The sequence below is a fragment of the Impatiens glandulifera genome, chromosome 5 (assembly GCF_907164915.1).
Source record: "Impatiens glandulifera chromosome 5, dImpGla2.1, whole genome shotgun sequence".
Classification (NCBI taxonomy): domain Eukaryota; kingdom Viridiplantae; phylum Streptophyta; class Magnoliopsida; order Ericales; family Balsaminaceae; genus Impatiens; species Impatiens glandulifera.
Window position 1 is genome coordinate 47988242 of NC_061866.1, and position 27586 is coordinate 48015827.

Here is a 27586-nt window from a genome sequence, read left to right on the forward strand (position 1 = left end):
TAAGTTTTATCGTGTTTAAAACACTAATCATTTTATAATATAGATCATTTAGAAAAGAAAAAGTGCTTAAGAACCTATAGTCAGACTATTACTCAACTTATAGTTAGAAATTCATCAAATTATGAACATATTTTATATGACTATTATTCAACTTATAGATCGTTCTAAACATTCTTTTCATATGTGGTCGTGCCGGAGTGGTTATCGGGCATGACTAGAAATCATGTGGGCTTTGCCCGCGCAGGTTTGAATCCTGCCGACCACGTAAAAAGAATATTATATTTTTTAAATTTGGATTATCATATTTTATATTTCGTAATTTTTGTCTTACTATACACATTTTAACACATAACTATCAAACATTTTTCTCTCATTCAACATTAATATTTTTTATTGTTTAGAGATGATTTTGAAGGCACAATACAAACATACAAATCTAAATGTAGTGAAAACGAATGAGTAATTAGTCTGAAAATTAAACATAGTAGATGAATAGTCGTGTTTGAGAATGGAGTTCAAAATTTTCATCTCAAAACAAACGTAAACGAATGAGTAATTAGTCTGAAAATTAAACATAATAGATGAATAGTCGTGTTTGAGAATGGAGTTCAAAATTTTCATCTCAAAACAAACGTAAAATGTTTGGCCCTGGCCCCTAGTAGACTGAAAAATAAAATATAAATATACAACATTTAAGAGATATCAGATATGTCTACATATTTTCAGTACAAATTAATAATTTTATTACATTTTAAAGATTTTAAATATTTATGGTATAAATTTAAACAAAATAAATATACAAGGAATAATTTATAATTAAAATAAATGTATAATTAATAATTTAAATAAAATAATGTATAAAAATAAATTTCAAACTTACTTAAAATGTATTAAGAACACTATATATATTATCCAGCTTTTTTATAATTAAAATGACTATGATATGTTTTCCCAATTTTTTTTTACTATGATGCAATAATTTATTTTATTTTTATAAAGAAAAGTATTAAATTAACTTAAAAAAAAAAACTATAACCAATGACAAAAATGTTAAAGGAGTCGGTTTTATGTTTCTTTAATTGGATGTCGTAGTAACTAATTTTTTACTATCCGGAAAATTAAATAAATGTGTTAAATAAATAAAATAAATAGACATAATATTAATAATAAATAAATATAATAAACAATTGATTATTTTTTATAATTTTGCAGATTAAGGCCAATCCAAAGCACCAGGCCCAACCTCCCAATGGAGAAAACCCAAAGAGCAGGTCCGTCCAAGACTTTAGGACACAAAACAATAATTAGAAGTCAAAGACTTTATTTGAAAAAACAAGACAACTTTCGAGGGCTAATTTCTTTAATTTTGGGTTTAGATGGGAGGATAGACGATCAAAGTTGTTTTGGGGTTAGTTAGATGGGAGGTTTGAGGGAAATTTGACGAAATGACCTTAAGATTGTCTTATTTGTATACGCCGGTAACTATTTTAATTTATTTTTTTTACAAAAATACCAGGGATTTTTTTATATAAATACTCAATTTTTTTCATTTCATTATTTTCTTTCTCTCTTCTTGCGACGGCACGACGGAACCCTAAACGAACACATTATACATATGGACGAAGAAAACTCTTTTTCTAATATAAGGTGATTGAATCGATTTTTTTAATATTTTCATTATTTTCATCTTCAAAAACTGAATCATGAAGTTTTCTTATGGTTGATCTTGGTGTTTATTTTGTCGATGATGATGTTTGCAGTTTATGATACTCTGATTCGGTTCCGTTTCAGGGAAGATTCATTTGATTCTCGCGAAGCGCCTTCTCTTTTTGGGAAGAACTTTCTCGTTTCGCGAAAGGCTTCCCTTTTTAAGGGAAGACCCTTCGCGAAACGTGAAGGCGCTTCGCAAGAGTCAAATGAATCTTCCCTTAAACGTAACCGAATTAGAACATCATCAACTGCAAACATCATCATCGACAAGATGAACAATGAAAATAAACGATAAGAAAACCTCATGGTTTATGGTTTGAAGATTAACATAATGAAAATAAGAACATAAATGGATCCAATCACCTGATATTAGAACGAGTTTTCGTCGTCGATCTGTATAATGTGTTTGTTTCAAACGTCGATGGAGCTTTGTCTTCTGACCTTAATTAGATAGTAAGTCTCCTATGATCTATTAAAAGCATTTTAAAGTGTTTGTGTCTCATCAATTCGATTTTAATACAAACATTGAGTTTTCACCAATTACGTTTCTATCTCTTGTTAGTTCTTAACATAATTGTTTATATTTCTAGTGTTTGCTTATAACCTTGTTGTATTAAGTGATTTGTGAATCCTACACGGTCATGTTTAATTTATTTGCATACTAAAGTAGCCGATTGAAGTTTTTGATTGAGAGTGTCGTTAAGGATGTGCTTATGTTCTTGAGTATAAGCTCTAATATGCTTGATCATTGAATAGGTAATGTTAGGGAAATTCGTGAGTGTTAACTGGAAAACAATCAGAATTTTTTTTTTTTTTTTTGAAAATGCATGAGCAGTTAGTTTAATGACTTAGATTTTAATAGGCTTTGAGTTCAATCCAATGAATTGTGATTTTGATGCAATAGTTTGTTTATTATCTTATTTGATATGTTTTAGCTAAGAAATCATGCTAGATTTGAGCAATATGTTTTAAATAGCTAAACTAGGAAGGTGCAAATATTTGTGTTTAGATTGATGGTTTGATAGAATGAATATTCATTATTTTGATGAACTAATGACTTGGGATTTGATTGAAATTTGTCTGTACATGTCCTAGGAACAATGGACATGATTTGGCTTGAGGAAAGTGAAGTTCTCAATTGTGTTTTGAAGTTGAAATGGTTTAGGGATGTCAAATTTAATTTTCAGAAATGGTTTTAACTGAAAATTAAGGTCTAACTTCAAATTGGATTGAAAAGCATGATAAGAGATTCAAAGATGAAATGTAGTGTAACCTCTTTGGATTAACTTTTGTTCTTTATGTTTATGCAAATAGATTAAAAATGAACCTCATATTGTGTCATTTCTGAAACATGACAGATTCTGGCTCAGGGCCTTGAACTGCAAAGTAGGAAAAGAGATTTAACGATGAATAACCTCTTAGAAATAGCTTTCGTTCTTCTAGTTTGTGCAAAGAATTGAAATCAAACCTCATTTGGTTTCATCTCTGAAATGTGATTTAATCCGAAATCTGATTATTTAGTTTATGTTAACTCTATTAATTAAGGATTTAGAAAAAAAATGAACAACTTTTGTGTTTATTGCCTTTTCATTTGAATTCATTTTAAGGCTCGAAACTCCCCATTCTGAGATAGGTTGCTGCCCTATTTGCTAAAATTTGAATTCCGGTTCTGTCTAGTTCTAGAAATACTTGAATTTGAGCTCCAATTTCACTTCAATTGCAATAACTTAAAACATACAACTTTTTCACAATAGATTCAAATGAATTTAATCTTTGAGCCCTAAGTTTCACTTTTTAGCTCAATTTGAAGATAACCCTACTTTCTTAAACAGTAGCAGATTCTGGAACAATTTGTTTGTTTGTTTTTCTCTGAAACAAGATGAAAATATCTTTTTCTAATAAAGGGATTTCAATGAAACACTGTTCTGGACAACTTTCATGTTCTTGAGAAAATCCATTTGAATTCATCTCGAGGCTCAAATCGCCCTAATTTCTGTAACTCTTGGCATAGCAGATTTTTAAGTAAACATAGTTTGAGTTTCTCTAATTTTGGGTTATTTGCGAGTTTTATTGATTATAATATTTAAATTTTAAATAATAATAGGGAGCGAAATAAAAATATGAGTAATGATAAACTCAATAAAAAAAATCAACGAAAGCAAGTCCACAAATTCGGAGTGGCCTGCCAAATTGTCTTTACGTCTCGAAAGCGCTAATTTCAGGTCCCAAAAGGCTCATTTCGGGTCTCAAAACCGTTAATTTCGGAAAAATAAAATAAAAAAATTTAACCCGAAATGATCGTTTCGGGACATTTTAAAAAATTTATCTCTCTTACCCACATATTATGCCACGTTGATTCGGATTTTATTTGACTGATTTCTTCCTTGAGTTATCATTTTCTAAAAATATATATAGCAAAAGTGATTTAAAATATGACAATTAAGTATAATTTAAAATATTTATTTTATTTTTTTATTTATATTAATAATTTGTCTCTTTCTTCTGAATTTACATTTTATTTCATCTCTATTTAGAATTTCTCTTCTATTAATTTAATTATATATATATTAAGTTAATAATTAATTAATTAATTTATCTAATTTTTAAATGACTTATTTAAAGAATTAATAAATTAATTTAATAAAATATATAAATGTATGTTTTAAAAATAATATTAAATTAAAAATAATAGTTAATTGTATTATATTTAATTAAAAACATTTACTTGAATTAATTTATTATTTTATATTAATAAATTATACCATCTAATTAAAGAGTACAAATAAAATAAATTTATAAAAAATATATATATTTAAATATTGCTAAAAGTGTATAATAACATATAAATGGTTTTACATAGAAAATTTTGTATTTGTTAGATAAAGTATAAATAATATATAATTTATGATAAAAATAATATAATTAAATATTAAAAATAATTTTCTAAAACTTAGTAATTTATTTGGAATTTTTATTTTCATTGGATGAGAAAAATAATTAATTGAGTTAAAATAATAATATTATTCTTATATATATATTTATCAAATATAATATATATTTTATTTTTTAACTTATTCATTCTTAATGTTATTATTCTGATATATATATATATATTTATAAATAATAAATAATGAAAGAAATTATTAATAAAAAGAAGAAAGAAAAATTATGAAATTATTAATATAGATAATTTTTTTTAAAATTATAATTAGTTAAGTCTAATCACACGGTATCATATAATTCGATACATTTTATTACAAATATTTTGCTCCATATCATTAATTTTGAATTTTATAAAAAGTAAAATAATTGATTTGCATATTTCAATTAATAAATTTAGAGAAATTAAATATAAAGACTTGTTCTTTGTTCAAAAAATTTTGTATCAGCATTCGCGGCGAAATCCGAATCGACTTACCTGATTGCTTGCCGCCTCAATTTCTAGAGCAATCAATTCGAGACCTAGAAGTAGAAGATATATTATCAGTTATCTCCGACGAATCTCCGGTCAACGTGAAACCGGTGGTCTGTCTTCTTGCTGCCTCCGTCGTCTAGGGTTTCCTTGGTCCGATTGAAATATGAACCTGGGCGATCTCCATAAGGTCTGGGAGTTCAAAGCCCTGAAGAGGAAACCCGATGAACAGGAAGCCCTAAAGATCCTCGACACAATATCTAAACGCGTCCAACCCATCATGCGTAAACGCAAATGGAGAGTCAAGCTTCTTTCTGAGTTCTGGTACTCCTTTTTTCTCATTCTCTTTTCATATATGAATGTTCTTATTAGTTGGGTACTGACTGAATCCTATTACAGATTTTTAGTTTTCAATGTATCTTATATATAGAACAATATCAAAAAGGATAGATGATAATCTTTAATGTTCACTGACAAAATTAAAAGTAAATTCTAACATGTTTAGTGGGTTTGATACTGAATGTAAGTTAACATGATAATAAAGTCTGGAATGTGATTTTGCAGTCCCAAAAACCCGTCTCTTCTAGGCTTGAATGTGGGTGCTGGGATTCATGTAAAACTGAGATTGAGGAAGGCAAAGAATGATTTGGATTTCATTCCTTTTGAACAAGTTTTGGATACAATGCTGCACGAACTCTGTCATAATGCTCATGGCCCTCACAACGCCAGTTTCTATAGTCTCTGGGATGAACTTAGAAAGGTTTTCATTTTCCCCATTTCTCGTATTTACACTACTTCTAGAACTGTTAGTTATATTTTGTTTCTGTCTTGATTGTGTGGAAGGAATGTGAGGAGTTAATGAGTAAAGGAATAATTGGGACAGGAGAAGGTTTTGATCTTCCTGGAAAACGTGTGGGTGGTTTTTCACGTCAACCGCCTCTTTCTTCACTTCGTAAAACGGCTTTAGCTGCTGCAGAGAAGAGATCGCGTTTGAATTCTGTTCTACCATCTGGGCCAAAGCGATTGGGCGGTGATAGCTCGATTATGTCTGCACTTAGTCCAATGCAGGCTGCTGCAATGGCTGCAGAAAGAAGGTATCAGGACAATATGTGGTGTGCTTCTGAGTTTCCAGAGACTATCCTAGACGAAGAAGAAGATTATGCAGAGCCCGTGCCAAAACCTTCTGCCCGTCAAAACTCTCACGCAGAATTGTCAAGAAAGGGTTGCGAACAAAGTGATGTTTCCTCGTCTCATTTGTCTAAGAAACGATGTGTGGAATTTGTTGACTTGAGCTCTGAGGAAGCTGTAAAGTGGGAGTGTGGAACCTGCACTTTGTTGAATCCAGTATGTGATGGAGAAATATTTTGGTGTTTTGGTTAAATGCTGAATTTATTAAATGTGTTTGTTTATGTCTTGTTGCAGCCATTAGCTCCAGTATGCAAGGTATGTGGGAGTGAAAAGGCGAAGGATTTGAAGGAGAAAAGAGAAGCGTGGACTTGTAAGTTTTGTACTTTGGAAAACAACGTGAAGATGGATAAATGCATCGCTTGTGAGCAATGGAGATATTCTTACGGCCAGCCTGTTGTTGCTCGACACTGGTCGTAGTAACCTAGCCCCGACCCAAGCCCCTCACCGACTTCTTTTTGCCTTAAAAAACTGTTGCTGATGAACTTGAGAAGGGATTTCTTAGCAAAAAAAAGAAAAGAAAAAACCAGAGAGGATTGTCTCTGAATTATTCTGATTGAATTATTTATGGATAATTCTTTGCTTATGGACATGAATATATTAATGAAGTTTAGCAAAAAGAAGAAAAATATATTACTTGTAACATAGAGTTACAAGTAAAAATAAGATTGTCATCAACAGAGGAAGATATATATACTTGTCATTGCATCTATGAAGATGATACCTAATATATAAATGACTTATAAGAATAACTAGTTATTATGAACTATAAAGGGTAAAAAATTTATTTAAAATTTAAAAGTTTTTTCGAGTCCTAATTGAAAGATAGATTAGATACCACATGAATAAATCATATTCTACAAGAAAAAAACAAAAACTGTATAAGCATATTGGAATATTATTGTTAATAAAATAAAATAGAAAAAGAATCTTTTAATTAAATAATAAATAGTGTTGATATAAGTGGCAACACTTTGAATGGAATGGATTCATTCATCTTTCTTACTTACCTATGTATATGCAACTTATTTTTAAAAATTTTTATTCTATTGTTCAAATAATAAATTCAAATGTTTTAGTGTAATTTTAATTTTAAACACTTCTATACTTCTGTTTTAACTAACACCCAATTATTTATAATAAATTTATGCGTGTAGGCATCTCAATTTAATTAATATATATTTATTGAATGCAAAAACTACTTTTTTAGATAGATTACATAATATATATTAAGTATATAAAATTAAACAATATTTTATTATAAGTGTCATAATAAATAAATGTAAAGTGATAGCACTTTTGTTTTGGTGGGAAAATAATAATAGAATCTATGCCAAAATTTTTTAAAGAAGATTATACACTTAGCCTTGTTTGATTGGGATTTTAAGAAAATCAGAATATTATAAATATTATTTTATTTATTTTTTCATCAATTATATTTATTATAAAAAAAATTGAAGGTAAGAAGACAAACAAAAATAGTAGTAGGTTATCAATAATTTATTAATTAAAATATTTTTTATTTTTTTAAATATATATTTTATCATTATATATTAATCCAATTTAAATCTTTAAAAAATATATTTTTTTCAAAACTAATATCAATCCATTTTGGAAAAAATAATTTTAAATTATTCATATAAATATATTAAAAAAAAAAACAAAAGGACTTTATTAAGTTTGTGTGTGGTTTGAAATAACCAAGAGCCACATTAACCTTTTTGTGGAAAAGGAAATTTGGTGGAAAAGGAAAGGAGGGTGAAAACCAAAACTATATATATTTGTATCAAGTGACTTCTTTTTCTAGTCTTTATATATAATCTCATTAATATTATTAAGATTAAGTTATAAATTTTTATATCAAATTTATCTTTTATTTATTCACCCAAAGTAATAGCTCACATGAACTTTGAATTTAGATTTACCACTTTGAAATATTAATACTTCTAAACTTATAAGTTAATCAACATAATTAATTGTTTATCGTATATCACAACAATGACAATATGATGACATTGTGTTAAACTTATATTCAATTTATTTTTACAAAAATAATATCATACTGATTTTACTCTCGTCTATTGTAACATGAAATATATGTAGATAACTTTGAATTAATAATATTTGTCTTAGAAAAGGGGAAATTATCTTTTAACTATTTCGTTTGGCTCTTCTAACATTATGAAATTAAAAAATAAGCACAATATCACATTTTTTATGTAGATAGTCTCATGCCCAGTAATGATATATTATAATTTGAGAACAAAAATTTTCATTTTTGACATAATTAATGATGAATATGTGAAGGGTCTTTAGATATCTTTTGAAAAAAATACAAGTTCTTTTAGCTAAGTTGGTAAAGCATAAGTTTGTCTTTGAAATTGTGGGTTTTTTTTTTTCCATTTAAAAATGGATATTTTTTAATTTTAATAGAGCTAAGAAATGTATAATATATTGTTAAGCCATATATAATTTTTTAATTTTTTGTTATTTAGATTATTTATAAATAATCATTTACCAGTCATATATTTTGAAAATGCATGATCACTGTAATTTTCAATTAATATATTAAAATATATTTTTTTAATAATTTAAATATATTTTTTAATTCATCATTCAAATTTTATTTTTTAAATACCAAAAATACACAAATTAAATTTGTTTGAAAACACTTAAAAACTGAAAATGTTATTAAATTTATTAATATATACATAATTAAAAAAATCTAAAATATTATTTCATTTAAATAATGCCCAATAAGGTGTTAAAAAAAAAGTTTTTACCCAAATTCAGTTATAGGGTTTTCATATAGGGCATTATAACACTTAAATCATAAAGCTTTTTTTAAACCTGTTATTTAATTTAATTCATCATAATACATTCATTTACCAATTAAAATATCATATAATTTTTTTTTATAAAACTTAAACATTAAAAATCAAATAATTTACACTTTTATTATAAAATAAAATTTTAAATTTATAATTCAAATTATATTAAAATAATCAGACATCAGACAAAGATGGGTTGTTTGTGTGTGAGTCTAAAACGTGGATAAGTCAGCGTGTGTTGTGTGCATGGAGAGGTTATGTGTGTGGATAGAAATCTAAAGCGTGTGACGTGTGGATGTTAATTAACGCCTTCTCATTCTCGTGAATATTAATATTTTTAATATCAAATATAAATAAATAACTAATCTAATCCATATCTTTCTTTATCAAAGTTTGTTACATATTAAAATAATATTTTCATTAACAACCATTTAAATATTAATAATAATGACCAAATCCCAGTTAGTTTGGTATTCTGGTAACATATTTAATTAATTATATCCTTATTTGAAAATTAATTATTATTTTTTAATTAAGGTCTTGTTAAATAGTGTTTTTTAAAAATAAAAAAATAAAAAATTAAATAATGTGATTTTGAAAAGATAATAATTATTTTTTAATAAAAAGTTTTAAAGAATATATATATATATATATATATATATAAAAAAATAAAAAAAATAATAATTTAAAATAAGAAATAATTTAATATTTTAGGTAATGAATTGAGTGATGTGATTGTTAGGAGGGAAGTGAAATAATGTTTGATTTATAGGACTTGTTTGGTCCAGGTTATTTAAATAACCTGGAGAGAGAGAAAAATGATTATTGGTAATGATTGGTGATAATTTTGAGGAAATGATAATGTTTTTTTGATAAAAAGACTTAAAAGATATTGATATAAATAAATAAAATAAATAATTATAATTTAAAATAGAGGGTATTTTAGTATTTTGGTTAATGACTTGATTGATTTGAAAAATAAGAAGGGGAGTGAAGTGACAATTGATTTGGTTAGGTTTGGAAAACCCAAATAAGAACAAGCCCATAATGAGATTTTCAAAAAAAACTCATACCAAACAAGGTTTAAGGAGAAATAACATGATATACACCATCATTCCTGTTTCAACACAAAGCATTTTCAGATGAAATCGAAAACGTGGTCTTTTAAAATGACTATTATCATTTAGATACATTTAGATATTTTTGTGGGGTTACGTGAAAATTAATTAATAAAATAAAAAAAAATACATTTTGGAGATAGAGTGTGTATATGAAAAACATTCTTAGGGTTTGATTTAAAATAATATTTTAATGAATAATAAAGTAAAACAAATTGCCCATGTTCTTGTCTGGATAAATAGTTAGGCTATTTTCATAATGATTCAATTGAAAAGAAAATCTTCAAAATTCCGGCTTCTTCTTCGTTTACGCCACGCCTCGTCTCATCGTCGTTAAATTCATTCATTCATTCCTCTGTCATCTCCATAATCAATCAAAAATCTCTATCCATGTTTGCTCATCTTCCCCATACCGTTTTCTCTCTTCCATTACAATCGAAACCCTCTTCCACCCATCATCAACAAATGGCTGCCGTCTGTGTACACTGCTCCAGAACCGATATGGACCAACTTTCTCGTGACCCTAATCCTAATAACAACAACGCATCTCAATTCTACTCTCACGTCAAATACTGCCGACCCAATTTCTCCGATCTGATTTCCTGTCAAGAACCCATCAAACAGGAGGAGGATCTTTGGCTAAGAATGAGGCTTGAAGCTGAAAACAACGTTCACCAGGAACCAATTCTCTCAAGCTATTACATCGGTTCAATTCTATCTCACACTTCCTTAGAAAAAGCTCTAGCAAATCATCTAGCTATCAAATTCTGTGATTCAAGCCTTTCAATCGCTACCCTCTACGACGTTTTCCTCAAAGTCCTACTCGACGACGAAGAAATAATGGGAGCCGTGAGAGATGATTTAAGGGCTGTTAAAGAAAGGGACCCAGCTTGTATAAGTTACGTTCACTGTTTCCTAAACTTCAAAGGTTTCTTAGCAATTGAAGCTCATAGAATTGGTCATAGACTGTGGTCACAAGGGAGAAAGGTATTAGCCCTTCTTATACAGAACAAAATATCAGAGGTGTTTGCTGTTGATATCCATCCAGGTGCTAGGATTGGAAGAGGGATATTGCTGGATCATGCGACCGGAGTGGTGATTGGAGAGACTGCGGTTATAGGTAATAACGTGTCGATTCTGCATAATGTGACTTTGGGAGGGACAGGGAAGAAGAGTGGAGATAGACATCCGAAGATTGGAGATGGGGTTTTGATTGGAGCAGGGACTTGTGTTTTAGGGAATGTTAGAGTTGGAGATGGAGCTAAAATTGGAGCTGGTTCAGTTGTTTTGAAGGAAGTTCCTCCAAGTACTACTGCTGTTGGGAATCCAGCTAGGTTAGTTGGAGGGAAGGAGAATCCTATCAAGCTTGATAAGATTCCTAGTTTTACTATGGATCAAACCTCTCATATTTCTGATTGGTCTGATTATGTCATTTAGGGTTTATATTTAGATTTGGATTTGGATTTGAACTTCTTTTCTTCAGCATATACCCTGCTTTGCTTGATTAATTGTATGTCTAAGTAAGTGTACCTGAGAAAGAGAACTTAAGTTCTCATTCTACTTTCATTATCATTATTATTATACCAGAAAAGAAACATGGCTTCTTTTGGCCGCTGTTGCTGTTGTTGTTTGTTTTATGGTTTATTAGCATCTGGGTTTGGGGTTATTTGAAAAAGTAACATTCTGATGAAGTAAGTAGGTTAGGTTGATGTTTCCAATAGATGATGAGTTAGTTGGGTTAGGAGAAAAGCAATCAGTCTCAATATTTTACAAGTAACAAAATATGTCTGCACAACATCAATTCTAATATAATATCCAACCTTTTCTAATACAAAAGTACAAACAATTTCAAGGGTAGATTTACCTCATTCAGGTGCCTCCTCTATTTGTTGTTGTTCATTGTCCTAGGTCATTATTGGGTCTTTATACTATAAGATCAGCAAGAAGAACCCTGCAATTGGAATTGGAACACAAGCTCATAGCCAATGTCATACCGACTGATATGGTTGATGAACAGCAATAAAATGTTTTGAGTTTGGGAAAAAGAGATCTTCCAAAACTATTTTTCATACTTCTGTGCAAACTCCCTGAGTAATAACCTCTGTCTAAATGCCAGATATTTATCCACAGTCGTGCCAGCCCATTGCTTGCAAAAGCCTTCGTCTGATGGAACCAATGAACTCAAAGGAAAAGCCCCCTTTGGGGCCTTTTTTAATGCAATTAGAAACCTGTGTCGCGGACGAATTCTCTGGTCTAAAGATAAACTTAGATAAGTTGGATATTTAGCCAATGACTGAACCTCGTTTCCAAGTTCATTCACTAAATACATGTATTTTGGTTTCAGATTGTCCTCTAGGGAGAGTGAGAAAACCTGCATATAGTTTTTGTTACCTCATCAAGAAAATCATCTAAAATATCATAATATTGACAAATAATGGCTACATTTTGTTGCAGCATTTGGAAACACTTGTTGTTTTTGTATTTGCATCATACAAAAATGTTTAAAAACTAAATTTAGTGATCAGAGGCAAATACAGAAACACCAAATGGGTATCTCTCTTAAAGCAAACTCAAACTTAATCAGGAAATCAAAAGAATGAGCAATTGTTTACTCAGAGAATAATGCAAAATAATAAGGTAGGTGGAACAAGAGTTGCTTACCTGTGAAAGTCTAGTCAACACTTTCAATATCTCAGAATTACTCATCCCAATACTCCTTAGAAAATTAATCCTGGGTAACAGTCCATCTTCAATGCTGTAATGGAGGAATTGTGGATGTTTTGTGACCATCTTTACAACACTGTCTTTGGAAGCCCCTAATTCCTTTGACAGAAAACTGTACCGCATTGTCCACGAATTGTCTATCCGCTGAACCAGGATTTGAGGACTCAGATGCACAACTTTACCAAGATCGCTCTTGTTTATGCCAACCTCGTCAAGCAAGTACTTCACAGTGGGTCTTAACGAATTCTCCACGCTATAAGAAAACAAGGATGGAGTAACTGTGATTATCTGTCCTAATCTAGAATTCGGTATGCCCAAACTCTCCAAAAATGCAACATGCAATTTCAGATTGTTCTCTACTGTGTATTCTAGAATCTGAGGCTGTCTCAAGAGTATCTTTCTGATGTCTTTGTGCTTAACACCCACGCTCAACAGATATTCTAATCGTTCTTGTGCAGACCCCACATTTATTTGGAGGGACGGCATGTGCCTCTCGTACATTTTAATAAAGTGCGACTCTTTAAGCCCAAAAGTAGCCAGATAATCAAGAAGAGGTAACCATTTCTCATCTAAATCTAATTCTTCTGACATACGAGGAAACCTGGTCCTTGTAGAGCTTCCCATCTTCAGCTGCAAAGGGAATAGTCTCATGAAATTTTTTACTCACCTGCATTATTGACATGGAAGTAGTTTCTAATTCTGACATGATAATACCTTTTCTCTGTTACCTTCACCGGAGCTATTTCTCATCTTACTTGAGCCATAGGAAAATCCTGACCCTCCAAATGAATTCCTACCATTACTTTCGACTGATCCGGATACATCAATTTCAAAACTACCTTGTTTTGAAGATCTTGCATCCCATGTTCTATCTACATGGTTAACTGTAAAGACATGAAGAATAGTTTAACATCACTCGTTAGAATTATGGATTTTATCATGGCATAAGACTTAAGAGCATACCTTTGGTAATATTTTTTAAATTGTATCTCTTCTGTTTATTGGAGCCATATTCTTTCATTGGCACAAACTGATCCTGCAAAAAGGGGAAATATTAATGCACATGTATAGCTACAGAACATCATACAAAAGAAGAACAATTTAAGCACATTGAGATTCCATTTTAAGAGGCATTTACTCCAAGAATTTGCAGGTCATCATTGGTCTATCATTTAACTATAAATTGCACTATCATAATCCAAATATATGAAAGAAAATCTTCTTCTATACAAAATTTTACATGTAGAACTCAAATACAGCATTCTGAAATTATCAATCAAACTAGATTTATAGCAAGAAGCAAACTGTGATAGTCTGTAACATGATAATGATCAACAATTATACAAACTTTGAACTAACCTCAGCAGTCAAGTTATCATCATCATCTTCATCGTGTTCCTCCTCGCCTTGGTCGGTGTCGTAAAAAGTGGAGAGGTTAACGCCGTACTTAGAGCGACGATTAGTCTTGAGAATTTTGGCGTTTGAATGCGCGGCGGACACAATGAAGAGGCTACAGTCTTTACATCTACTTGGTTTGAAGGATTCGCCATGGAAATTGGAGAAAATGACGTGAATATTGCTATCGGAAAAGGGAGAGAATGATGTTACAAAGCTGAGACGAAGTGCCATTACAATTACAATTGAATTTACAGTAGTGAGAGGAGAGAGAATATATATGCCCTAACTGACTGGCAAAACGAAAACATCTGGTCCTCTTCAGCTCATTTATCCTTCTCTACAGATAACACTTTTGCGAGAATTTCATCAACTATAATTAATTAATTATATACTCATGTTCATCAAAACAAATAATAATTTATCTACTCAATAATAAATTATTTACATCATAATTTCTTTTCTTATTTGTAGCTCAAAATAAAATAAATTATGCCCTTTATGGAACCCAATTTATGGAATGCAGATCTAGAGTTGGTTTTATTATGAGTTTGTTTCAATTATTATATGTAGAAAATACGCAACTAAGAACATGTTTAATTCTTGATGGAGTGATTTTGTTAGCCGAATTAGATATAAAAAAAAATTAAACATTATGCAGAGTTCTTCTCATAATAGAATTTACTTTTGATATGATACAAATAAGTGTCCTTGTTTGAACAAGACGTTATGCGTTGACAAGACATAAATAGTTTTCGTGTGGATCATTGCTACAAGTTATTGGCTAAGATGAGTACATATAAGTTTTGTTGGGAGAAACTTTGGAAGTCAAATATTATATCTAATATCTCGTTCTTTTGATGAAGCGTTATTCACAATGAGATTTTTACGGATATATGTGAATGAAAAAAAATTGTATTATGTTTAGTCGTTGTCGTATGTGTCACGAGAATGTTGAATCGACAACTCACTTTTTTGCATTGTCGATGTGTGACTAGTATTTGAAATTTTTTGTGTAGTATCACTGAGATCATTGAGTGATGTCCGAGTATTTGAGTAATTGTTGGGAAATTTGGATTGATGGGCTAATATAACATACCTACATAATTGTGTTACCATCTCAATTATTTTTGGTGTACTATTTGGTTGGAGAGAAATTATCAAACTTTTACTAACCGTAGTCGTCCGATGCGTATTATTCATATTGCTATTATTATGGTGCTTTTTGAGATTTATTTCGGAAAGGCAATAGAGTCCGTCGATGAGTTAATCGTTCTTCTCGAAAATTTATGAGTTTGATAATTTATTAAGTAACGTTTTTTTGTTTTTATGTTTTTATTTTTTCTTCCTGTCAAGTTTTTATCGTTGTCAAACAATTTTCATCATTATTAATATACATGGACTTTTTTAAAAATATAAAAAATTTAGTTGAATTAATACTATGTAATTTTTTATAATTATGTATATATTAACCCATTTAATAATATTTATTCGTTATAATTCAATTAAACCTAATATTTTTTTTTTCTAAAAGTTTAAATCCTAAACAAACAATAACAACCTATGGAACTTCATCATTTGGTCCATGATTTAAATAGGAGATTTTTAAAAAAAAAATTAACCCTAGAATTATACCATCATTTTATATTTAAAGTATTTGTGTTTTTAATTAAAATAATCTTTAATGGCCTGTTTAGTTTTAATTATTTAAAAAATCATAATCAAAATATATCATATCACTCCTCTTTTTTTTTTTTTTCTTATATCATATTATTTAATTAATTAACTAAAATATTAAAATATCTTATATTTTATTTATCATTATATATTAATATTATTTAAGTCATTTTACTAAAAATATATACACCTCAAAATCATTACTAATTATTTAAATAATCAAATTATTTAAATAATTCGAATCCAAATCAAACAAGAGGAGGAAAGATGGCTGATTTAATAAGGAGATTATGGTATTGGAATTCTTATTAACTTGTTTCAAATAATAAAATTTGATACCTTAAACAAGTTTATTTTTTTGGAAATATAATATTTTAACAAAATTAATTTAGTTTTCTTAAATTAGTTAGCTGTTATGGAATCAAATTTTAAAAGATGATTTTTATTTTAAAATCTAAGAAAAGAGAATGGGCCTTAGCCCATGGCCAACCATGTAACCATTATATTTTGCAAACGGTTGGTCTAGATTCTAGATTATTATTGATAATTAAAATATTAATATTTTCTCTATCATGAATCTCTCTGGATTCTTAGAATTTTATAAAGATATTATAACTACTTTTTTTTCTTTTTTCTTTTTCGAGATTATCAGTAATGAATGATATTTCAATATAAATACAATTTAAATTTAAAATTCTACTAAGAAAATAATTTGTTTGACCATTAATCGCATAATTGATAAATATAAATTTAAAAGGATAATTCATATATTTTCTAAAATATTATTTAGATTATAGTGTTATTTTAACTTTATTTTACTATAAAAGTAATCATTTATATTATTTTTTGAATCATTATTCTTTTGTGATTTTTGAAAACATAATTAATATTTAGTTTTTCTAATTATAATTTGGATAATAAATTAAACGTAATAACAAATATCCCGATTTATTCATAATTTTATATATTCTAATTTATGTGAAAACATGGATAAGTAAATAGAATTGTTATATAATTTCAACCATATTGATTAGTTAAATGACAATAAAAACAACTTATATTTCAAAGTATAAATTAGGGTGTGAATTTTGCCATTCCACAAATATTAATCAAACTCTTATATAAGAATCTATAATTTTGAAGTCCAAATGTCTGTCAAATTTTAATCATTTTCTTAATTTACTTTTACAGTTATTATTTTTAAATTACTTTTACTATAATAAATAACACCATTACCGACGCTAAAAATGGCATTTATAGAGCGCCACAACAAGAAGAGCATAAACTTATCGACGATTTATATACGCCGGTAAAAGTAAATAATGCGTCGCAATTATAGTTTTTCAATAATCAAATATAAAAATAGGCAAAAATAAATAGATATACTAAAGTTGACGTGAGAATAAACTTTTAAAATCATATATGAATTCTAATAGACTCAATTTCAACAAAAATATAAGAACATTTACATCTTACTTATCTTATAATGTGAAGTGATCTAGGAAGATTAAACAATTTCTAAGTTTTTCTTAAAATATAAAATAAGTTAAGATATAATGTAAAATAATCGAACTTTTTCAAAAGAAAAAAAATCTTTTATTTTCTTTCAAAAATGGGGTGAGATTGCCTTGATGAAATGTTACACATGTAATATCTATAATATTCTAAAGCTTTAGTAGCTTTGTTTAATTAACTTTTTCCAAAAAACCATCTATATTCGTTAGCTTATCTTTCACAACTTGTAAGATAACTCATAGTTAAATTCTATTATTCTCAAATTTGAGTCGGTTGAATTTTTTAATAGATTCGTGAAGATTTTCATTTCTTTCTGTAGGAGAGAAATGAAAGATTTGAAGACGAAGATATTTTTGTTATAATGTTTCAGCATACATGATTGGTAGAGTTTGACGTGTTTCACTGTTTTAAAAATAATTTCGACAATTGGTTTTTGCATGCATATCCTGTAAACAAATTGTAATTGTACATTTTAGAAAAAGGAAACAAATCAAACAGTTCTACATGACAAGCTTGAAGATTTTGTTATTGATAATAATAATTAATACTCAATCTAAATAATATTCTCTTAGCAAAAATAAATCTAAATAATATTTAATATATATATTCGATTTTAAAAAGAAAGATTTTATTGTATACATTATAATATGTGAAATATATATTTTCAGAATTATGTAAATGTTTATGAAATGTAGTTTATATATAATTTAAGGGCTTTTTAATCCATACTGATTCTGATTTGACTCAGAATTCGGTCAAGGCAATGTGAATTATGTCATGTTTGACATTTTAATTAGTTTAAATATTATAAATAAGAAGCAACTTAGAATCAACCATTTTTTTTTTTATACTTTTTATTTTAGAAAATTATCATCACCAATATTCACTGCCTTGAATTATAATTTAAATCGTTTTCAATTAAATGTAAATTCAACATTAAACGTTTACTAATTGTTAATCAAATTTCTATATTTGTTTCACAAATCAGAAAATAAGTTTCAATTTGTAAATTTGGGGGTATTAGTAACTATAGTAAAATTTAAATTAAACTGATAGAAGAAATTCACACAATATGAGTATCTTTGAAAATATTTATTTTTCCTCTCCCAAAATACAATATAAAGAAGAAAGGATTGAGAAATACTTTTTCACTTTATTAAAACTAATTAGTGTTATAATTTAATTTGTTTAAATATCAGTAGTTAGATCGATTAATTTAAAGTTATCAACACTCACATATTGTATTTTTTTTATATCCCCGAATTTATATTTCAAACTAATAATCAATTATAGATCGCTTCTTAATAATAATTCTTATTGACATGATTATTTATAAGTGTTTATCTTCAAACGCCAAGATCATTCACAACGCTGAATTGTTTTCTCAAAGTTTTAACTAAAGCGCAAACGACAAAAGATTCTTTCATGTTTTTTTAACCGAATCTCACCATTAACAATTTAAGTAATTAACAAAAAAAATAAATAATAATAATCCAAATGAATAAAATCAAAATTGTTATTGCAATTATACAATACAAGAACAAAACCTAAAATAAATATTTTTCATGTCTAGAAAATAAAATAAAATAATTAAAAAATATTAATATTTTAATTTATATATTTGTGGGTAGGGAGAGAATAATAATAATAATAATTTATATTATTATTATTTTTATTACAATGTTAATTATGGAATTTTCCCTAACGGACGATATAAACGGTCGTTAACTCAAAATGTTAAACCTAAAGGTCAAGCCTTTAGCCCATGACTTTGTCATCATCGCCTCGACCTCGTCTCCTCACTATAAATACCGCCGCTCCGCAATGAACGCAGATTTTCCCCCCTCCCATTTCCTTTCTTTATTATACATTTTACAACAGCAGCAGCAGCAGCCATTTTCAGAGACTCCATTTCGGCTGACGCCGATCAAAAGATCTAATCTTTATCACGGTACCCATTCTCTCTCGATATCTATCTATCTATCTATCTTAAGTTATTATGAAATTGACCCAGATCCTTGAATGTTTAGTTTACCCTTTTTGATTTAAGATTTCAATTGAAAATCGATTCGATCAGTAGATTAGATTAGTAGATTTTGATTGTATTAACTCTAATTCTGAATGAAACGAAGATGCCAATCGCTTTGTGCGGCGGAGGCGGAGGCGGAGGCGGCGATCTGGATGTTGATGATAAGGATTCGGAGGCTTTTGTAGAGTTGGATCCAACAGGTAGATATGGGAGGTATGATGAATTGCTTGGTTTAGGTGCTGTGAAGAAGGTTTACAGAGCGTTTGATCAGGAAGAAGGAATTGAGGTTGCTTGGAACCAAGTTAAATTGGGTCATTTCAGTCGTGATCAACCCACCATTGATAGGTTATATTCAGAGGTAGTTCTATTGAGGAATTTAAAGCATGATAACATCATTACTCTTTACAATGTATGGAAGGATATGAGCAAAAACACTTTCAATTTCATTACTGAAATTTGTACCTCTGGAAATCTAAGGGAATACAGGAAGAAACATAAGCATGTTTCTTTAAAAGCTTTGAAGAAATGGTCTAAACAGATCCTTAAGGGTTTGAACTATTTGCATTCGGATGAGCCATGCATTATTCATAGAGATATTAACTGCAGCAATATCTTCATCAATGGAAACATAGGCCAAGTAAGCTCTCTCGAAAAAGTTTAAGTTATTTGAGATTTATCGCAGTGTATTTAGAAGACATTTTTGTTTTTGTTTATGTTTATGAGTAGGTTAAAATAGGGGATTTAGGTTTGGCTGCTATTGTCGACGAAAGCCATCGCGCTCACACTTTGTTGGGGACGCCTGAATTCATGGCTCCTGAGTTGTACGACGAGAGTTATAATGAATTGGTGGACATTTATTCGTTTGGAATGTGTGTGCTTGAAATGGTGACACTTGAAGTGCCTTATAGCGAGTGTGATAGCATTGCCAAGATATATAAGAAGGTCACCTCTGGAGTGAGACCTCGAGCTATGGACAAGGTTTGGGACTCGGAGGCCAAGGCTTTCATAGAAAGGTGTCTTGCACAGCCGATGGTGAGACCTTCGGCTGCTGATCTCCTCAAAGATTCTTTCTTTGACGAGATTCGAAGCGACGATGATGATGACGACGACAACTAAATGCAAATAGACTATTTATTGAGAGAAGTAATTGAATTGTAAACTTTGTTTATTACTTTATTCTCTCATTTTTTGCTTGGCATTGAATTTTGCTACTTAGGGGTTGAATTGTGGATTTGCTTTCTTTTTTCTTTTCTTTTTAGGGAATGTTTGAAGGTTTTAATCATAGATTGTTGTGACATAATTTTGGTTGAAATGTTTTATTAATAATTTGTATTATTGATTGAAAGAATCAATATGTATTATTCACATATGAAACAAACAACCTAGGGAGGCTATTCTCATATGTGGGGCTATTTGTTTGGTCAGATTTATTTATTATATTTTGTAAAATTTATTATTATGAATTAACGTCAAAGAAATTTTTGGGTTGTTAAATATTAATTTAATTGGGAAATGTGAAGTCAAAAAGCAATGCCAATTAGGGAGAGAACAGATAGGATTGTGCTGTTGATAGTTGTGCTTTTGACCGTTTGAATCAACGTGGCCGTTGTCGATGATTCCCATGAAACATCCCACACGAGGACTGAAATATATATATAAAAAATTATTTACATATATATTTTAAACAAAAAATGATATAATAATTAACTATTTGGTACAAAATCTAGTCAATAAAAATGTACATTAAATTTAAAATTCATAGATCTTCTAACTTAAAGATGGATTGAGAATTCAAGATTATTTTCTTTAAAAATCCAAGAAAATAATTCTACTCATTTATTTTGATAAATAAAAAATGTATTCATATATGTCTCCTTTAAAAAGTGAAATAGAGTTTTATTTTCTCATATTGGAATAAAATGATATATATATATATATATATATATATATATATATATATATATATATGTTTGATATTTCAATTTTTTTAAAAATATTTTTTATTAAAAAAATATGATTTTGTTTGAATTAAATAATTAAAGCAATATTAGTATTTAAAAATATTTTAATAATACAAATATATATTATGTTTTATTTTAAAATTGATTTTTTTTTTTAGAAAATTCAAAATGTAAATATGGAATTAAAATATTAGAATATGTTAACGTGGAGAACAAGTGTCCTATGAATGTCAGCACACAAAAACGTGTTGATAAAATTGTCTGACAAACACTGTATCAATTGTGGATTGTGGACAGAATCTTCTGACATGGTATCTGAGATCAGTGACAAGACATCGTATTAATGTTATCTCTTTTATATTTTTTATTTTAACATAAGTTTATATATATTTTATAAATAAAATACTATTTTTATAATTAATGGAAGAAGAAATATAGATGGGTAACGGCATGTCAAATTCGTGTCAAACTAAACATGTTCCCACGGTAGGGTTATTGTGTCACCGTGAGTTTTTGTCCCGGTCCACTTTATATTGTTGGGCAGCTTCTCGATATAATATATTTATTATTTTAATTTGTTATTTTTTAAAATAATTATTTAATATATTTTAAATTTATATTAAAAACCAATTTCAAATTTTTTTCTTTTAATTGAATTTTTGTATATAATATACCCATAAATATTTGTGCCTCCGATTCTATAAATTGTGTCATCGTCGTGACGATATCGTGGTGTACTGACTCGTGTCGATATATAAAAAATAACAATGATATTCACACATAATATAAGACAGTAACATACATATTTTAATAATAAATTATATTTATAAAAAAATAAAAATATATATATTAATTTTAATATTGTATTAAAACAAATTTGACTTCAAAGCCTATTGATTAAGTTCTTTATTTTCCAACATTTAACTAAACTTCTTACTTTATTTAAACTATTCTCACATAATTACATAGTTTTTAATATACATAATAAAATAGAAAATTGAGATGAAACAAATTACATTACTTTAAAACTTTTCACAATTTATAATTTAAAATAATTTTACTTTTTAAATTTTTATTATATACTCATACTTTTAATTATTTAAATTATGGAACGTAATAACTCAATTATTAGTTGTCATCTATCAAGATTATTTAAACATCTTTATAATTTATTTAAATAATCTTTAATGTATTAAGATTAAAAAACTTAAATTATTTGATAAAAAAATTAAATGTAATTAATATATATTAACTCAATTATTAGTCGTCATCTATCAAGATTATTTAAACATCTTTATAATTTATTTAAATAATCTTTAATGTATTAAGATTAAAAAACTTAAATTATTTGATAAAAAAATTAAATGTAATTAATATATATTATTTGTAAATAAATATTTTTAAGAAAATATTTTGATTAATAATTTAATTAATATAATTGAGGAAGGTTATGTGAAAAAAAACAGTGAATTTAATGATTATTCATACAAACCCAAATTGAGCTTTGGTTGGAGGAATGAGATTGAAGTTTACATAATTATTTAGAATTGACATTATATATTTTTAAAAACTATATAATTATAATTTAATTCTAATTTTTATTCCAATTTTTATGTATGAAAAAAATAATTTTAATATATATAATATTAATTTAACATAACCAATCAGTTTAAATGTTAAATAATATTTTAAGTTTCAATTTTTATTGAAAATATATCGGTTCAAAATTTTAATTTCATAAATTTAAATAACAAAATATCAGTTCAATAGGTTAATTTTTTAAATTAAAAATATATAGATATATATTAGTTTACTAAATAATAAAAAAAAGACATCTATATTTTAACATCATAAATTCAAAAACAAAATATCGATATAAAACTTTAATCGTATTTTAAATAATAAAAATTAAATTATTTTATTTTGAAAAACATTAAAAAAATAAATAAATTACAATTCTGACGGAATTTAAAATTACACGATATATTGGAATTCTAATTTTAAATTCAATTCTTAATATTAAATAATCAATCAAATTTAAGAATTAAAATTTAACTTTCTAATTTCAATTTTAATACCAATTCCAAACTTACTAAACACACTCTAAATGATAATCAAACAAAAACATATCAATGATGTTGACCATAATCTTATAAATTCATATTACACATGAAAATAATTGATGTTGACAGGGGTCTATTCTCAATTGTAACAACATTTAGATAAACTTTTAAAATTAAACTATATATAAAGCTTAAAAGAATTTTAAAACTAAATATTATTAAAAAAATCAAACTAAACTAATTGGGGAAGAAGTGACTGGGGTTACTGGCAAATGTCTAGTTGCTTTAATATTATATTCTTATATTCACCTTTTTGTTAAAATTAACCACTATGAATTAATTTGTATCACTCATGACATTTTTCTATTGCTCTTTCCATTCTATTTGATTTTAATTCTCCTAATTCCTTTGAGTACTGTGATCTTTTGTTGTTTATAAGCTCTTGTTGCGCCCTGTCACATTGATCTCGATCTTTCCTAAAGTATCTATTTTGATTTACATATACTTGTCTTCTAGTATTTTTTTCTTATTGTTTATAACGTTTTCTAATGGTTGCATGACAATATTATAATATTCATATGACAAAACAACTTTGGTTTTCCCAAACATTATCATATAAATATTCTGGCATTCTGAAGAATCCCATTCCATGAAATTAAATGGCAAGCGATTCTGATGATCTTATTTGGTTATCACTAATCCTTGCCATAGTCTTCTTCGGTTTACTATTAGCAATCGTAAAGAGTAGAGAAAATAAATTTGTCAACGACAGGCGAAATAGTAATGAAATTAATTTTCCCCCTTCTCCTTTTAAATTACCGACGCCACCGCCGCTAAAGTCAAGGGAAGTGATCGGAAACTCGTGCGAGTCGACGCAATCAGAACTCGTGTTCTTCATCGAAGAGGGGAAGAGGTTTGGATTGGACGATCTTTTGGAGGCAACGGCGGACTTGAAGAGCCAGACATTGTGTAGCAGTCTTTATAAGGTGAATCTTGAGAAGAATGGTTCGGTTTTCGCGGTTAAGAGGCTGAAGAAACTGCAGGTTTCTATAGAGGAATTTGATCGAACAATGAAGGAGATTGGCAATTTGAAGCATCCTAACCTTCTTCCTCTTGTGGGTTTTAATAATTCTACCATGGAAGAAAAGCTTCTTATTTATTGGTACCAAAGCAATGGAAGCTTACTAAACCTACTAGAGGGTAAGGAATTGATTGGTTCTTTATTGAATTCTAATAAATTAACTTCTCATCATTTACTCAAATCAATATATTTTTGATTTTTTTCTTCAAACAACTCCTAAGTCACTTTTCTCAATTTACTTCATTGTAGATTTTGTTGATATTTGAGTCGAGTAGTCCTATAGATTAATAAAATTTCTTTTATCTTTTCAAAAGAAACAAATTATGTTGTTTCCATATGTTTTTTTGGGTGAATGCTTAATTTGTATTAATTTTCCATATATGTTAATGGATTTTCTTATTTAAAAAATATGAATTAGGGTAATCATTTTGACAAAATCTACTAATTTAGGAAAAAATGTTTATGTCTTGCAACAGATAATGCAGATGAAAAGAGGGAGTTCCCATGGAAATATAGGGTTTCCATAGCACATGGAATTGCAAGAGGATTGAATTTCATACACCAAAACGACTCGATCACCAATGCCCTTGGAAACCTTAAGCCTTCAAATATTCTACTAAACGAAAACTATGAGCCACTAATAAGTGAGGTTGGCTACATAAAATTCATGAACAAGAAGAGTATATGTTTCCTCCCCACAAGCGGCTATATGGCCCCGGAGAAAGCCCTATCAAAACAAGGCGACGTTTATAGCTTTGGCGTCATATTATTGGAATTGCTAACGGGAAAGGTGGTGGAAAAGACAGGACTAGACCTACCAAAATGGGTGAAATCCATGGTTAAAGAAGAATGGACGGCTGAGGTTTTCGACAAGAGATTGGGGAAGGTTGGAATTTATGCGTATCCATTGCTCAACATCGCTTTGAAATGTGTGGCGCATTTCGCTGAGAATAGACCGGGAATAAGGGAGGTGATCGCAAAGATAGAGGAAATTGACAACAAACCGGAAGATCCACCACCTTACTTTTCACCTATAAATTTATATTTTGAAGATGCGGAGCAAGACAAAATTGGATAATTAAATATCATGTAATTAACCACTTGAAGCTTATTTTATTTTATTGCCTTTCTTTTACATTTTGTTTAGAGTTTTATTTTGTTTATAAACAATTTAGAGCTGATTTGATTTAGTTAATTATTTTTAAAAAAAATAGTTGTTTAGAAATGCCTGGATAAAAGAAAATAGATTATTTGGTAGAGAAAATAAATGTTGGTATTTAAATGGATAATTAGATGGATTTGTTCATGAGATACCATTTATAGCGACGCATAATTTGAGCCGGTAAGAACCAAAAAGAAAACATTCCGACGCATATTTAGTGACGTTTAAAATTTGTGTATTTGCCGACACATTAAAACTAAAATATTTTAAAATTTCCTTTTCTAATACTAGTGCCCTTAATTGATTTGTAGCATAAGTGCTACCACAAAGTAATTCCTCTCGGATATCTCTTATTCAATCTTTTCAGATAACTCGGTTACTTCTTCCCGACGGGTATTTCAAATATTTAATATTCGTTCTCAAAAAAAAAAATATATATTTAATATTTTGTTCTTATTTTTTATACAACTTGCAACTTTGAATAAAAACTGAAAACAAAGCTAAACTTCACATTAGGTAGAAAAGATGTGATCTATTTTTATCTTTGAATCATGTATGAGTTTTGGTGTTGTTTATCTTGCTAAACATTCTCGATCCCGATTTAAATTATACATCCCGACTCGTCCAAAAATATCCACAGGTACCATTATCATCCTATTAGTTTTTTTATACAACTTTAACTTTAATCACAAATTGATGTCTAATTATCATAATAGTCTAAATCAATTCATAGCTAACTATGGCTTGATTGAAGGGATTCGGTCTTATATATAATAAAAGGTTGATCGATACAAAATTATGTTATTTGGTTAGGTTATTTTCGAATTATCAATCACGCTATTCAAAATTTAACATTTTTAGTTATTTGATTGAGATACGGACATTCATCTTAGATTTAATGAGATATTTTTTGTCCAGTAATTATTTAATCATATATTTTACAAATTTTAAAGAAATAACTTAAATTTCTTCTTTATTTTTTTTCGCGCATAGTCCATCAACTTTTTGTTTTACTATTTTCATTAAATAAATGAATTGAACTCTTGCAAGTTTGATATAAGTTTTTTAATTGATTAAAAATGTATATCTATTATATTATTATTTTAATATCAAATCACTTATTTTATTAACTAAAATATTAACGAATTATCGTGTCATTCAAAATTTACCAATTTTAGTTGGTTCATTGAAAATTTTCCTTTAATATATTCTCGTATCAGACTTCAACGTATTGATAGAACATTCATATTATCCTCTTCATAATAGAATTTTGTGTCGTAAGATGTTGAGTTAAACCCGCAACGAGCAACGAGCGCAACCCTCGTTTTTAGTTGCCATCGTTGAGATTGGAACCCTATTCTTTTTTTCTATTCATAGATAGAACTTCTTTCCAACTTCTTTGTCTCTAATATGTATATGAGTGTAAGAAATGTGGATATTTTTTATAGCATATCCCTTGAGCCTTGGTATCAATCTCTTTCATTCATTCCTTTTGCTTGCCTTCAACTTTCTTCAAATTAGCTTTATAAAACTCTTACATTCAAATTTGTAAAATGAATTCCTAATTGGAATTCTAAAAGATTTTTTTTTAATTAATTCATTTATCACCTCCCGCAACTAAAAGATCAAGAACTTCCACAACCCATGTTGTACGAATAAGTACCGAGAAACATGTGTCCATCACTCCAGCAATGGCACCGATGTTCTTAATGTTAATTGAGTC

General features: G+C 28.3%; 5 protein-coding genes and 1 non-coding gene across 6 annotated transcripts; 5 read left to right on the forward strand and 1 right to left on the reverse strand.

Moving 5' to 3' along the window:
* The first annotated feature begins 183 nt into the window (after nt 1–183).
* TRNAS-AGA lies at nt 184–265 on the forward strand. Its single transcript has one exon. It is a non-coding gene; the product is annotated as a tRNA-Ser (tRNA).
* Nucleotides 266–5106: 4841 nt separating this feature from the next.
* Nucleotides 5107–6891, forward strand: LOC124938832 (DNA-dependent metalloprotease WSS1). The gene is made up of 4 exons (XM_047479354.1): nt 5107–5446; nt 5687–5882; nt 5966–6466; nt 6545–6891. The coding sequence occupies exons 1-4, from the start codon at nt 5289–5291 to the stop codon at nt 6725–6727; spliced, it is 1038 nt and encodes a 345-aa protein (XP_047335310.1). The 5' UTR covers nt 5107–5288; the 3' UTR covers nt 6728–6891.
* Nucleotides 6892–10532: 3641 nt separating this feature from the next.
* Nucleotides 10533–11922, forward strand: LOC124937729 (serine acetyltransferase 1, chloroplastic-like). Its single transcript, XM_047478048.1, has one exon. The coding sequence runs from the start codon at nt 10647–10649 to the stop codon at nt 11691–11693; it is 1047 nt and encodes a 348-aa protein (XP_047334004.1). The 5' UTR covers nt 10533–10646; the 3' UTR covers nt 11694–11922.
* Nucleotides 11923–12000: 78 nt separating this feature from the next.
* On the reverse strand, nt 12001–14680 carry LOC124939548 (transcription termination factor MTERF9, chloroplastic-like). The gene is made up of 5 exons (XM_047480011.1): nt 14340–14680; nt 13944–14016; nt 13695–13870; nt 12918–13610; nt 12001–12627 (listed from the first exon to the last, which is right to left on the reverse strand). Exons 1-5 carry the CDS (start codon nt 14607–14609, stop codon nt 12316–12318), a joined length of 1524 nt encoding a protein of 507 aa, XP_047335967.1. The 5' UTR covers nt 14610–14680; the 3' UTR covers nt 12001–12315.
* Nucleotides 14681–19699: 5019 nt separating this feature from the next.
* On the forward strand, nt 19700–20837 carry LOC124939549 (probable serine/threonine-protein kinase WNK11). Its single transcript, XM_047480012.1, has 2 exons — nt 19700–20233; nt 20323–20837. The coding sequence occupies exons 1-2, from the start codon at nt 19700–19702 to the stop codon at nt 20710–20712; spliced, it is 924 nt and encodes a 307-aa protein (XP_047335968.1). The 3' UTR covers nt 20713–20837.
* Nucleotides 20838–24279: 3442 nt separating this feature from the next.
* LOC124939550 (leucine-rich repeat receptor-like protein kinase PXC1) lies at nt 24280–25779 on the forward strand. The gene is made up of 2 exons (XM_047480013.1): nt 24280–24820; nt 25178–25779. The coding sequence occupies exons 1-2, from the start codon at nt 24280–24282 to the stop codon at nt 25777–25779; spliced, it is 1143 nt and encodes a 380-aa protein (XP_047335969.1).
* The last annotated feature ends 1807 nt before the right edge of the window (nt 25780–27586 follow it).

Excerpts from the sequence above, each read along its gene's own strand:
- LOC124938832 (XM_047479354.1), top strand. The coding sequence starts at position 5,289 with ATGAACCTGGGCGATCTCCATAAGGTCTGGGAGTTCAAAGCCCTGAAG. Across the intron at positions 5,883-5,965 it reads TCTGGGATGAACTTAGAAAG|GAATGTGAGGAGTTAATGAG; the intron begins GTTTTCATTTTC and ends ATTGTGTGGAAG. Across the intron at positions 6,467-6,544 it reads CCTGCACTTTGTTGAATCCA|CCATTAGCTCCAGTATGCAA; the intron begins GTATGTGATGGA and ends GTCTTGTTGCAG.
- LOC124937729 (XM_047478048.1), top strand. The coding sequence starts at position 10,647 with ATGTTTGCTCATCTTCCCCATACCGTTTTCTCTCTTCCATTACAATCG.
- LOC124939548 (XM_047480011.1), bottom strand. The coding sequence starts at position 14,609 with ATGGCACTTCGTCTCAGCTTTGTAACATCATTCTCTCCCTTTTCCGAT. Across the intron at positions 14,017-14,339 it reads ATGATAACTTGACTGCTGAG|GATCAGTTTGTGCCAATGAA; the intron begins GTTAGTTCAAAG and ends CCCTTTTTGCAG. Across the intron at positions 12,628-12,917 it reads TGTTGACTAGACTTTCACAG|GTTTTCTCACTCTCCCTAGA; the intron begins GTAAGCAACTCT and ends AACTATATGCAG.
- LOC124939549 (XM_047480012.1), top strand. The coding sequence starts at position 19,700 with ATGCCAATCGCTTTGTGCGGCGGAGGCGGAGGCGGAGGCGGCGATCTG. Across the intron at positions 20,234-20,322 it reads TCAATGGAAACATAGGCCAA|GTTAAAATAGGGGATTTAGG; the intron begins GTAAGCTCTCTC and ends GTTTATGAGTAG.
- LOC124939550 (XM_047480013.1), top strand. The coding sequence starts at position 24,280 with ATGGCAAGCGATTCTGATGATCTTATTTGGTTATCACTAATCCTTGCC. Across the intron at positions 24,821-25,177 it reads CTTACTAAACCTACTAGAGG|ATAATGCAGATGAAAAGAGG; the intron begins GTAAGGAATTGA and ends GTCTTGCAACAG.